Here is a 13835-nt window from a genome sequence, read left to right on the forward strand (position 1 = left end):
AAACCGTAGGCTTAAAATGGTGTAACTTTTTACTGAACAATATGTGGACCATATAGAACAATTTGGTGTTGGAGGAAAACTTTTATTTTGGATGTTTAGGTTAGGCCTTTTTTTGGACCAATTATACTATATTACCTCCGTAACTTTGAAACCGTTCATTTTAGAAGGATTATGCATAGGGCCTTTTTTATTTCAAATTTAATGTAGAACATTTTTGTATAGAAAGTTGTTTATGCTAAATCGTATAGTTTTAGAAATATTTACGAAAAACGTAAAAAACTACGAATTTACCGATTTCCCCCCCCCCCCCCCCAAACCCGACGCTCAAAGTGGTGTGACTTTTTTCTGAACATTAGGTGGACCATATAGAACAATTTGGTGTTGGAGGATAACTTTCACTTTGGATGTCTGGGTTTGGGTCTAGTTATAGGTATGGTATATTTACCAGTAAATGGTTGAGTTCAATTAGTTACCACTATAAACATCCTGGAATAACCGATAATAGTATAAAAGGCCCGGTTTCAGGTAAAATTTATTTCATGCTTTATTATGGGAGTACCGTCTCGTCAGTGTTAATTGCAAAAGACCAACTCTGTCTACCTCGGTGGCTTATCGCTCCGGGTGGGTCTTAACAATGGGCCAGGTCAGATAAATTTAATAATATTTACGACCTCACTAATTGAATTCAACCATTTACTGTTGAACAAACCATACCATACCATTTTTACACTTTTTAGATAATGGTTTAATTGCGGCTCGCGAAAAATTTTAAATTTAGAAAAATGGCTCGGACTATCAAGGAGCTTGGCCACCCCTGATACATAAGTTTAAATGATAAATATACGGAACAAAAGACTCAAAGAATGGAGACCTCAAGAAAATAAGAGACACCGAGGTAGACCACCAAGAAGATGGATGTACGACTTACAAAAAACAGCAGAAAATTGGATACATAAAGTACAGGGTAGAGAACAGCAGAAGAGGTGATGACAGATGATGATAATGATAAACGAGATTGCTAACTGTTGTGTCAGCGGTGTTTCGCCATTTTTATAACTTCATTTTATATTTCTGGACCTCGAAGGTAAACTACACTATGTCATTTCGAGCAATTGTGTTTAGCGTGTGTTTGCAACAAAGTTTAGAGAACTTAGGATGTTAATAAAAATCTGATATATCACCTAATTGGTTGAAAGACAATATGACAATATTTTAATGAGAATATATAACCAATTTGTATATTCCGACTAATAAAATAAGTGGATTAAAAAAAGCTATTCACAAAAACGCCATGTCGACATAGTGTAGTTTACCTCCGAGGTCCAGATTTGGTCTTTTCCTGGATCTTTCCATTTTTTGTTTAATTAGAGTCTCTTTTATTTTGTTTTCAGTTATTTGAATTGATTTGTTTGATGTTATTCCTGTTGTTTGCTCCATTTGACTAGAGTATTTAAGACGGAAAAGACTGGAACTACATATTACAAAAACTAAGTAGAGGACTTACAATCACAATTTAGTTAGAATTCATTAGTAAACAATCACAAAGTCAGTCATAAGTCATTAGTTAAAGATAAAATCATACAGAAAATAACAAAGCGGCAGCCCATATAAAACACTGCTATACAATTACAGTAACTTTACTACTCTGAATTGTTGACAGTTAATATCTAAGTATATATACGTAAAAAGAAGTGAGAAGTAAGAAAGGAATCGATAACCAAGAAAAATACAGTTTTATGTTATAGTTTACATTATGTGGTACATAAAATGAAGTTCTAAATTATTGATGTTTCCAAAGTAATCTGGCAAGTAGGTATATGATTCAGTCAATTTGTACTCTACAAGCTCCCTAGTGAGAAAGTTATGGGGTAGTTCTGATTTATTTCATTATATATGAATTTTGGGCTGCTGAATCCGAATATGAGGTTTGCAGACAAAATTTATTGCCGGAACATTGAAAAAATCGCGAGAAAATCGAAAAATTTCAGCTTTTTTCCGCTTTTTTGCTCAAATCTCGAAAACTATTAACTTTTACTAAATAGTCTGTTAACAGAAATTAAAGTACTTAAAATTATCTACAAATATCACTATCTACTTTTTTTGTCAGACGAACCGTTCAGTCTCAAGTGCAAGTTGAAAATTGCCAATTTTTAACGGTCTCGGCAAAACCCACTTTTTACATTTCAAAATTTTAGTTTTTATTAGAATTATGTGATTTGATAAATTTCTCCTAGTTTTCTGTACACATAATAAATGTTAGTTCATAATATGAATATGGTATGTATCTTCTCACAGCTTCCACGAATCCATTCCATACTAAAATATCAAGAATGTCTCTGCTTTTCCCTTAGAGCCACAGAAGATCAGGCACAGATGGAGTCACAGTTTCAGTTGGTGTGAACATTCCCTTCGGATCTTGATTTCTGATAAACCTTGAGGTTTTGTCCTTTCAAAATGTATTAGTTGAACAGCTCTGACTTCCATAAACCTCAGGTGCGGGTTTAGTTTTTAGCCGAGGAATGGATTGGTTAGGAGCTATTGCATGTTTTGGTGCAATACAAGAAATGCCACCCATGACGTAAAAAGTGTGGTATCGATCGATTGTATGTACGCTAACCCTTTCTGTCCCAACGCTGCATATATGTGTTTTTGAAAAAGTGGATCTGTATTCCCAGCCGCAGTATATATACGTTCAAGGTGTTATGGTCTCAATTTACCAAAGCCGAAAATATGCGTTGCTTATAAAATTTTAGACTCATTGGTATCCCAATGCCGTAGAAATATGTCCGAAAATGTTAGATTATTATTCCCAAAGCCTCAAAATATTTGCACCTAAGACAGGTCACGCGGACCCATTGCCGTATATATTTGTTCACATATTTTAGATACATGCCATATTGTAGCACTGGTGGCAACGCCTATAGGTAGCTGCTAGAAGGTGAAGCGTTTGTAGCCACAGAAAAGACCAGAAAAAAAGAAGCGAATCGAGATACATAGCATGTGCAAGATGCGGAGTCGGCCTTTGCGTAGTGTCATGTTTTGAGGAGTACCACACAAATGAAAACTTTTAATGTTAATTTATATTACATTATTTTTTTTAATAAGTTAAATTTGTTCAAAGTTTTTTTGCTTTCTGATGAGTACTTTTGAAAAGAAAACGTTTAAGTTGGTTAAAAAAACCCATTAAAAACATGTTTTGGTCATTTATTTGTTTATTTATATGCGACGTATATATAAGGCAATAGGACTATATACATGAAAAACCTTTGGGATTGAGGGACCAACATGCAAATTAAGGCCTGGCATAGAAAGGGTTAAAATCAGCGTTTTCGTACACCTGTTGTGTAAAGCACGGCTGGTCAATTTCCTGCGGATCGCCTCGATTGCTGATACTTCCAGATAAGCAATGCGCTTGCTCAAAGTCTTGTAGCGACAGTAAAGCCCAGATAGTTGGTCTCACCATTTCTTGCAGGGTTGGCCGTTTTCTCTAAAAAAAGTACGGCTCAAGAAAATAGGTTGATGTAGTTTCCTCTTTGGGGTTTTGTTCATCCTACACAGAAGCTGTTCGCCTGGAAGTGTCAGCATTCGCAGGCGATCCACAGAAAATTGACCCGCCGTACTTTACACAGCAGGTGTACGATAACGCTGATTTTAACTCCTAAGCAGTAGCTCCTAAGCAATCCATTCCTCGGATAAAAAAGAAACCTTCGCCTGAGGTTTATGGAAGTCAGGGAGCTGTTCAACTAGTTCATTTTATAGGGACAAAACCTCAAGGTTTATCAGAAATCAAGATAACAGATCCGAAGGAAATGTTCACACCAACTGAAACTGTGACTCCATCTGTGCCTGATCTTCTGTGGCTCTAAGGACATTCCCGCCCTCTTAGGAAGAAATGGACTCATGTAAGCTGTCACAAGGGACATACCATACCTATGAACTAACATTTATTATTTTGACAGAAAACTAGGAGAAATTTATCAAATGGCAGAATTCTAATAAAAAATAAAATTGGCAATTTTGAACTTGCACTTTAGACCGAACGGTTCGTCTGAAAAAAAAGTAAATAGTGATATTTGTAGATAATTTTAAGTACTTTAATTTCTGTTAACAGATTATTTACTAAAAAGTAATAGTTTTCGAGATTTGAGCAGAAAAGCGGAAAAAAGCTGAAATTATTCGTTTTATTCGCGATTTTTTCAATTTTCCGGCAATAAATTTTGTCCGCAAACCTCATATTCGGATTCAGCAGCCCAAAATCCATATATAATGAAAGAAATCAGAACTACCCCAAAACTTTCCTAGTCAAAACACAATTTTATTGAATCAATAGTTACACGCATACCTAAGTATATATTGTAGTAATTCACACGGTTTTATAACAAAATGTTTTAAGAAAAAGACAACATGCTCAAAATTATTGAAATTTTGGTTTTGCATAAATTAATATAACGAACAATAATTATATTATTAGATCATGATATGTTTTTGCACTAGATCAGGAGTTTGGAGAGGAGTTTTTACATTTACCAGTGGTTATATATTTTATAAAATATTAATGGTATGAATGGTTGTAAGACTTCTATTAGGTATTGATGTTAAGGATTCCCTACTTTTACAAACATACAATTTCGTAGATGTTTTTCACCCCCCCCCCCCTCCCTATTATTGACATTTTCAGTAAAATTATTCAGTTTGTTGGAATGGCTTTTCAAGGTTCAATGAATTTTGGTCTCTGATGACTGGACTAATAATATTGTAGATTACTATGGAAACATCTTTTATATAGGTCTTAAAGTATTTCTTCAAATTGTGCTTAACTTGTGCAATTATTTAGTGTGCTCACACAATATACTATATTATAATAATTAAAGCACGATATATTTCTATTCTGGGTGAGGTACACCAATTCGTATGGATGAGAGAAAGAGAGAGAGAGAGAGAGAGACAGAGAGACAGAGAGCTAGGGAGAAAGAGGGGGAAAATACTGGTAAGAATGAGGCTGATCTTGATCTTTTTTTGTTTAACATTCAATAACTTTTGCACTTTTTGCACTCGTTTACTCATTTTTAAATTTAACATTTAGCAACTGAGTTAATATATAGGCAAAAAAATAAACAAGGAAATATAAAAAAAACGTGGATAACCTTACCTCAGAAATATGAGCTATTCTACTATCTCAGAAATATGAGCTATTCTACTATGTTAACAATAGAAAATACCACCATTGACCAAATCGTGTCACTCTAATTACTAGAGTACGACATAAGAAACAGAGTGTCTTTGGGAGATGAAGTAGACACACAAACACATAACGCTGCTGCAATTTCGGGATATCTTAAGCATCCAACATGCAAAAACAAACAATTGTACCCTACAAATCTACAGTTTACAAAAAAACACGTGCGACAAATAATGACATGTGTGAAACAATCAATAAAAAGAGAATACTAAGGAAAATTAAAATGAACTCTCTAAAGAACGGGGTACATACTAAATGACAGACAAAATAACACAAATATACATAAGTACTTGTAGGGTCTAACAAAAGCGCCAGTACTTGTAGGGTCTAACAGGGACATCTATGCTGTTCATGAGAAAGATCATCGGAGTGACAGGAAAGTACATATATATGTCTTCACATAAGATCGGAGAGATGGCCTTGCTGCCGCATTGTCTTTGATAGTATCAACGCAAAAAGAAACATCAACTCCAGAGGATGACATACACTCCAAAGAAAATGTATCCTTACAAAAGTTTGGCAGATTTCGTGTTTATTAGTAAGTTATTGCTGGTTGTATTGCATTCCGAAAAATGAGAATGATGTCCCAATCCATTTAAAAAGGAAAGCTTCCGCCAGGGCCTTCTACAAATCCTTATATAGGTGCGGAGCAGAAACTTTAACTCTTACAAAAATATCAGTGGAAAAATTGGGAAGTAAAATGGAGAGATCAATGTTTAGAATGAGCTTAAGAAATAGATTAAGAAACGAGAAGGTTTGTAGACGAACCGGAATGAAAGATATTATTATCGAACGTATTACAAATAGTCTGGGCAGATTATCGGAGAACAGGCCATTTTTGGGAAAAGTTATTAACCAGCAATTTTATTGCTGGAATCGGATCTTATGATTGTATATATTAATAATATAGGTATGCAAAGACCGCAGATGGTGTGCTACTTTTTTTATAAACAAAATGGTGCCCGAAAATTGTGTTCTTTTCAATTTTTGCTATATAACTCCAAAGATTTTAACTTTACACCGAAAACACTCAAATAAAAATTCACCGTAATTAAATTCTGCAGAGACGTGTTTTTCTCGATTTACTTGGACGAAAATTTTCACCGGAAAATGCCGGTTTTTCCAACAAAATCTTAAATTTTTAACTAAAATTTTAGGTAAGTAATTGTTTATCAATAATTAAATAACTTGGTAGCATAAAAGCTCTTTTTGTATAAATTATAATTCCAGAAGCCGATGGAAATTGAATGAATAGTTTAGCAACAATTGAATTATTAATTAAAAATTTACGGTCGCTATAATAACCAAAATAATAATGATACATAAGGACGACTACGGAGGTACAAAGTTAGTAACAACCGCAAAAGCGACAATGCTCTTTTTGAAAGTTCTGAAAAGGCGTTCTATCGAAAACTCAATTCCACTGTAGAACGTGTCGATAAGACTTACCCAAGCCAAGAAGAAATTCATGAGTTTTGGTGAAATCAACTTTCCATGCCAGCTGCTTTTAACAACAATGCTGGATGGATATAAGATACGACACAGAACTGCCAACACTACATTACCACCCTTTACGAACCCTTCACTACTGAAGAAGTCTCAAATACCATCAAAGAGCTTCATAACTGGAAATCTCCTGGTCCAGACGGAGTTCAAAACTTTTGGCTCAAGAAGTTTTGGAGTGTTCATGAATGCTTATCAACACTAGTTAATCATGTTATTTCTAATCCGCAGGATATACCATCATTCCTAACTCAGGGAACCAGTTATTTAATTCCGAAGGATCAAAATAACACCCAAGATCCAGCCAAATACCGCCCAATTACTTGTCTTCCAAATTTGTGTAAATTGGTCACATCCTGTGTAGCCCGGCGTATCTACCAACACTGTGCTCTAAACAATATCATAGAGCCTCAACAGAAAGGATGCGCTAAGGGTTCCATGGGTTGCAAAGAACAACTCATCATTGACTCAGTCATTTCTAACCAGGCATATTCCAAAAAGAGGAATCTTTTTACTGCCTTCATTGATTACAAGAAGGCCTTTGATTCAGTGCCGCATGAATGGCTTATAGATATATTGAGAATATATAAAGTCGATGATAATATAGTGACCTTTTTAGAACATATAATGACGGAGTGGAAGACTAGAATTCACCTTCAAATACCTGGTGAAAATAACATCGAAACTGAAAATATTGCAATCAGCCGGGGCCTGTTTCAAGGAGATTCGTTGAGTCCACTGTGGTTCTGTCTAGCTATGAACCCACTATCTCAGCTATTGAACTCCACAGACGCAGGTTTTAGCATCAAAAATAACAACAATGTGGTGGCGAAGCTTAATCATTTATTGTATATGGATAATTTGAAATTAATGGCTTCCACTTGAAATCAACTCGATGAGATGCTAAAAACTGTAGAAACTTTTTCTAATGATATTAGCATGCACTTCGGACTAGACAAGTGCCGTATTTTAAATACAGTCACAGGAAAAGTACAGCCCGGAGGATTCGATATGCAAAATGGCCAGAACATCGTGGCCATGGGTGAAAATGATATGTATAAATATCTTGGAGTAAAGCAGGCGCGGAGAATTGACCATAAACAAATGAAAACAGAGATAACTACTGAGTTTATACGAAGGGTAAAACAGCTGCTTCGCTCAAACCTTAATAGTAGAAATTTGTTTAAGGAACTAAACACCTACGCATGTTCCGCGCTTAGCTATTCATTTGGCATTGTTAAGTGGACGTGGACATAGAAAATCTTCAGCGAAAAGTAAGAACGCACCTCACAACGGCACAAAAACACCATCCAAAAAGTGCAGTAGAAAGAACGACATTACCACGGAATTTAGGAGGAAGAGGACTTATGGATATAGGTGAGCAATTAGACAAACAAATTTCTAATTTAAGATCTTATTTTCAGATGCAGGCTGAAACATCTACTCTACATCGCGCTATCTGCGCAGTAGATGACACAACACCGATAAAACTGAGGGAAGCAGAACTGCGCATAAACCACCTTACTAAGGACGAAAAAGTGCGCGCCTGGATGGGTAAACCTCTGCACGGGCGACATCCCAATGAGGTCAGCCAAGATTATGTCAACAATATAGCATCGAACTACTGGTTGACATCAGGAAAGATGTTTCCTGAAACGGAGGGTTCATTACTGGCCATTCAGGATCAGGTTATACCAACTAGAAATTACCTGAAATATATCATTAAAGACCCTCATGTTCAAAACGACAGATGCCGATATGGATGTCAAGCCCAAGAAACCATCCAACATCTTACAGGGGGATGCCAGGCATTTGCTGCAACTGAGTACAAGGAGCGGCATGACGCAGTGGGAAAAATCCTTCATCAGGAGATAGCTATCAAGCTGGGACTTCTCCAAACCGACCATCTCCCATATTATCAATACGTCCCTGAGAGTATGCTTGAGGATGGCAACTACAAGCTATACTGGGACTGCACTGTGCTCACAGACCAAACAGTAGCGCATAATAGACCAGATCTCGTATTAGTCAATAAATTAACGAGACAAACAACCCTCATTGATGTGGCGATTCCTAACAACAATAATCTACGTACTAAATTTACTGAAAAGATCGCCAAGTACAGAGATCTGGAAATTCAAATACGGAGACAATGGAGAATGCAAAGTACCCAGACGATACCGATTATTATGTCTACTACTGGAGTCATTCCGAAGACCCTCCTCGAAAGCATAAAAAAGCTGGGTCTTAATGAACATCTTTATAAGACCATGCAGAAAGCAGTACTACTCACAACGGCCAGATGTGTACGAAAATTTTTAGGAGATACACCTGCATACCAAGTCACCTAGGGCTCGATAACACGGAAAGAGTCCCACCAGAGCTCAATCCTTTTGATACCGTAGGTATCTGGGATGAGTCAATTTTCCCCTTAGAGGGAGTGTGAGCCGTATGGCTAAATCTGGATGATACATAAGAATAACTAATATGATTTTTGTATAAAAAACACTGTACCTATCTGATGTACTTTACAGAATTAAAATTTGACTATTTAAGCGGCCTCAGGAATATTTTAAAATTATAAACATTTTTTTGGTTATAAACAAATAGAATATCTCGGGAAATATTAAATTTAATTAAATCTCGAAAACGGTACTGGAAAAAAGGGCAAGGCGCTTCTTTTAAAAGACAAAACGTTTAATTGTGATAAGTGGTTCCTAAGATACAACCGGTCAAAGTTGACCGGCATTTACGGCAAAGATATAAACAATAGGATCATAATTTTTAAACCATCACCTTTTTATTTTTATCCTCTCCCTTCACACCAACTTTCATATGTTTAAAATAATTATAACATATACTATTATAATAAAAACTATCGATATTACGAATGAAAATTGCCAAAAATAGCAAAATTCCAATCAAAAATTAGGTTGGGGAAAATGTAATCTAAAAGTTCAAAATCGGTATACGTAAAAAAATGCATTTTCTCGGCTTCCCATGAAGCAATTTTCTTCATTTTTTTTTGTTCCCAAGCACAAGTAACTCGAGTAGAGCCATCTAACTAACGCATTATTAAATGTCAAAGTTGCTTTTGTTTTGTTATAATAAATTTATTTATTTATTATACCAAAATTTTTAATTTGTTTAAATAAAGATTGTTTAAAATTATACAGCTTTCAAATGAGAATATTTGTGTTTTTAACGTTAAAAGGTAGACAAAGTCTACAACTGGAAAAATATGTAGTTTTCTTTTCTTATAAATTAATTAATCTATTATAACAAAACAAAAGCAAGTTTGACATTTAATAATGCGTTAGTTAGATGGCTCTACTCGAGGTACTTGGGAACAAAAAAAGAATGAAGAAAATTGCTCCATGAGAAGCCGACAAAATGCATTTTTTTAACGTATACCGATTTTGAACTTTGAGATTACATTTTCTCAAACCTGATTTTTGATTGGAATTTTGCTATTTTTGGCAATTTTCACTCGTAATATCGATAGTTTTTATTATAGTAATATATGTTATAATTATGTTAAAGCTATGAAAATTGGTGTGGGATTGCAATCTCCTCTTAATATACAGTATTTGATAATTTTGGGATTGGAAGAAATATTTAGGTTACTTATTGACTTTCTCACAAATTGTAAAATTATATTATAATAGTAACTTAGGGTTTAGTTAGTGTTTGACACCTATGTCTAACCTTTTGTAAATTTACCTTACTTATCCGTGGCCTAGTCTTGTGTTGTTATATGAAAATGTCCTGATGGGTCCCTGGACGAGAAGTGAATGCCCCAGTTAATGTTCCTATTGTCATAATTATTGATTTTTATTTCGAATATTCGCTTAGGGTAGTTAGGATTATTCAGGTTAGTTACGGCTATAATATATATAAACTAAAAGGGAAGTTCCCTAGGTTGGCTGTATACCATATAGTTAAAAAACTCTAACAAGGAGTAAAACCACTTATATGTAAATTGGTAGATTTATTAAAACTTAAAAAATCCCAATGGATTGAATAAAATATGTCTAATTCAGAACGTTTTCAGACCTATCGGTCCATCATCAGTGAATGCGCACATTCACTGATGATGGACCGATAGGTCTGAAAACGTTCTGAATTGGACATATTTTATTCAATCCATTGGGATTTTTTAAGTTTTAATAAATATACCAATTTTAGTCCTGTCGCCAGTAGGGGTACAACGGCCTCCTTAATTCAGATGGACTTACTCAAGTTTTCTTTATGTATTTTGACCCGTAGAACACGAATTTTTTGGGTAACAGTCGATCCGGATGTCGATAAGATTGTTATAAACAAAGAACTTGAGGAATCACATAACAGCGATTTTTCGCAAAACAAAACATGTTTTTGTATTCTTTCGGTCATTCTAAGCAAAAAATTATTTTACAAGTTTTTTGGTAGGATGCATAGTTTTCGGCATAAACGGGGTTGAACTTTCAAAAAATCGAAAAATTGCAATTTTTGAACCCGAATAACTTTTGATTGAAAAATAAAATAGCAATTATGCTTACCGCATTTGAAAGTTCAGGTAAAATCCTATCGGTTTTGATTATTTTCATTGCTAGAAATTAGTTTTTTTATTGTTAAACAAAGCTATCAACACATAGTGATTGAATGATGTTTTTAATGCATTTCTAATTTGAAATCGAACGAGTAGGCGCGCATACAGAATTTCTACGTACATTACGTCCATTAAAACGCATGCATTGGGCCCGGGAAACACTATGTGTTTATACCTTTATTTAACAAATAAAAACTTATTTTTTAGCAATGCAAACAATCAAAACCGATAGAACTTGACTTGATCTTTCAAATGCAGTAATAAGAATTGCTATTTTATTTTTTAATCAAAAGTTATTCCGGTTCAAAAATTGCACTTTTTCGATTTTTTGAAAGTTTAACCGCGTTTATCTCGAAAACTACGCGTCCTACGAAAAAACTTGTAAGATCATTTTTTGCTGAGAATCACCCAAAAAATACAAAAAAATATTTTGTTTTGCGAAAAATCGCTGCTATGTAATTCCTCAAGTTCTTTGTTTATAACAATCTTATCGACATCCGGATTAACTGTTACCCAAAAAAATCGTGTTCTACGGGTCAAAATACATAAAAAGAACTTGGGTAAGTCCATCTGAATTAAGGAGGCCGTTGTACCCCCTCTGGCGACAGGACTATTTACATAGAAGTGGTTTTACTTCTTATTAGAGTTTTTTTTTTATAATATATATGTTGTGATTGGCTGAATCACTAATGTGTATCCAAAAAAAAATTGGTGTGAAGAAAGAGGATAAAAATAAAAAGGTGATGGTTCAAAGTAAACTTTGACCGGTTGTATCTCAGGAACCACTTATCACAATTGAACGTTTTTTTCTTTTAAAAGAAGCGTCTTGGCACTTTTTATTCAATACCGTTTTCGAGATTTAATTTAGTTTAATATTTCCCGTTTAATATTTGTTTATAAGCCAAAAAATTAATTATAATTTTAAAATATTCCTGAGGCCGCTTAAATAGTCAAATTTCAATTCTGTAAAGTACATCAGATAGGTACAGTGCCTTTTTATACAAAAATCATAGTAATTCTTATGTGTCATAATTATTGTGGTTATTATAGCGACCGTAAATTTTTATTCAATAATTTAGTTGTTGCTAAACTATTTATTCAATTTCCATTGGCTTCTGGAATTATAATCTATACAAAAAGAGCTTTTATGCTACCAAGTTATTTAATTATTGATAAACAATTACTTATCTAAAATTTTAGTTGAAAATTTAAGGTTTTCAATCTCTATGTCTCTATGCAGAATTTAATTACGGTGAATTTTTATTTGAGTGGTTTTGGTGTAAAGTTAGAATCTTTGAATTTATATAGCAAAAAATGAAAAAAACACGATTTTCAGGCGCCATTTTGTTTATAAAAAAAGTAGCACACTATTCGCGGACTATGCGTACCTATATTATTAATATATGCAATCATAAGATTCGATTCCAGCAATAAAATTGCTGGTAAATAACTTTCCCTTGTATTTTGCTAATTAGCCCAGAGTAAAAGCAAAAAATGGAGATGTGCCATATTGCAAAAATGAAAGGCGACACCTGTGCCAAAAAATTGCTTGAGTGGAGACCTCGGGTAGACAAGCGAAGCTGGTAAGACCAATTGTGACTAATTGGATATCAGAGGCGCAGAACAGAAGACGATGGAAATATCTGGGGGATGCCTATGCTTTACAATAGACAAATCAAAACTTATTGACGATGATGATGATGATGATGATTGAGTTATTAAGTAAAAATCTTATATCCTCTCAGACGAGTGCAGAGGTGCTGTTGAAGTGCTACAGTACTGAATTTTAATTGAAAAAATACTTCACCGGATCACTTGTGGAGTGAATTTTTGTTAACAGGCTCACATTGGTCAACGTGATGTTACTGATATTACTCGGTCGTCTCGCCATATTCTGCTTCATTGATTCTTCGCCCTTTTGCGTTTTTTCATCAGATTTGTCCTTGTCGCTCTCAATAGTGGATGATCTTTTTAAAGTCGAAGTTGTTAAGCTCGTGTTAATGGTGGTGTCTTCCGATTCATCAATAGGTAGGGTGGATGCCTCAAATTGGGTTAAAGTTGTGGTACTGCCGATACTAAGGGACTCTTGTTTCCTGAAAATAAAATATTAGTTTAACAAAATCATCGAGACATAAAATCTGTTGATATTCTTAAAGGGGGGTATGGTTTGAAATCAACATATCAAGCACATTTTTGTGAATTTTTTTCGAAGCTATGGTACAACTGTTTTATTTTTAAATCAAGTAAACATATTGAGTACAATTTAAGGAATATTTAGAAAAAAATTCAATCCGAAATATTGAAAAGTAAGCCATTGGTGACAAATTTTGAGAGGCAGCTCACAAAACAATGGATTTTGCGGTGGACATCAGAACTCGTCACTAGATCATACGAAACAAAAAATTCAAAAAGGTTTAGTTAGCATATGAGTGTTTTGATATCACTCAGAAATAATAAAATTAAATATTTGGTAAAAATTTTGTGAAAATTAACAGATTTATT

At 34.4% G+C, this 13835-nt stretch overlaps 1 protein-coding gene across 1 annotated transcript in view; it reads right to left on the bottom strand.

Annotated features, from left to right (window-relative positions):
- LOC114336298 (uncharacterized) overlaps positions 1–13835 on the bottom strand; it is a 233738-nt gene that overhangs the window by 16188 nt on the left and 203715 nt on the right. The window contains exon 11 of the mRNA XM_050659806.1: positions 13180–13426. Coding sequence (XP_050515763.1) covers positions 13180–13426 — 247 coding nt within the window. The remainder of the gene's footprint in view (positions 1–13179; positions 13427–13835) is intronic.

This window comes from Diabrotica virgifera, chromosome 8 (genome assembly GCF_917563875.1).
Source record: "Diabrotica virgifera virgifera chromosome 8, PGI_DIABVI_V3a".
In the NCBI taxonomy this organism is placed as follows: domain Eukaryota; kingdom Metazoa; phylum Arthropoda; class Insecta; order Coleoptera; family Chrysomelidae; genus Diabrotica; species Diabrotica virgifera.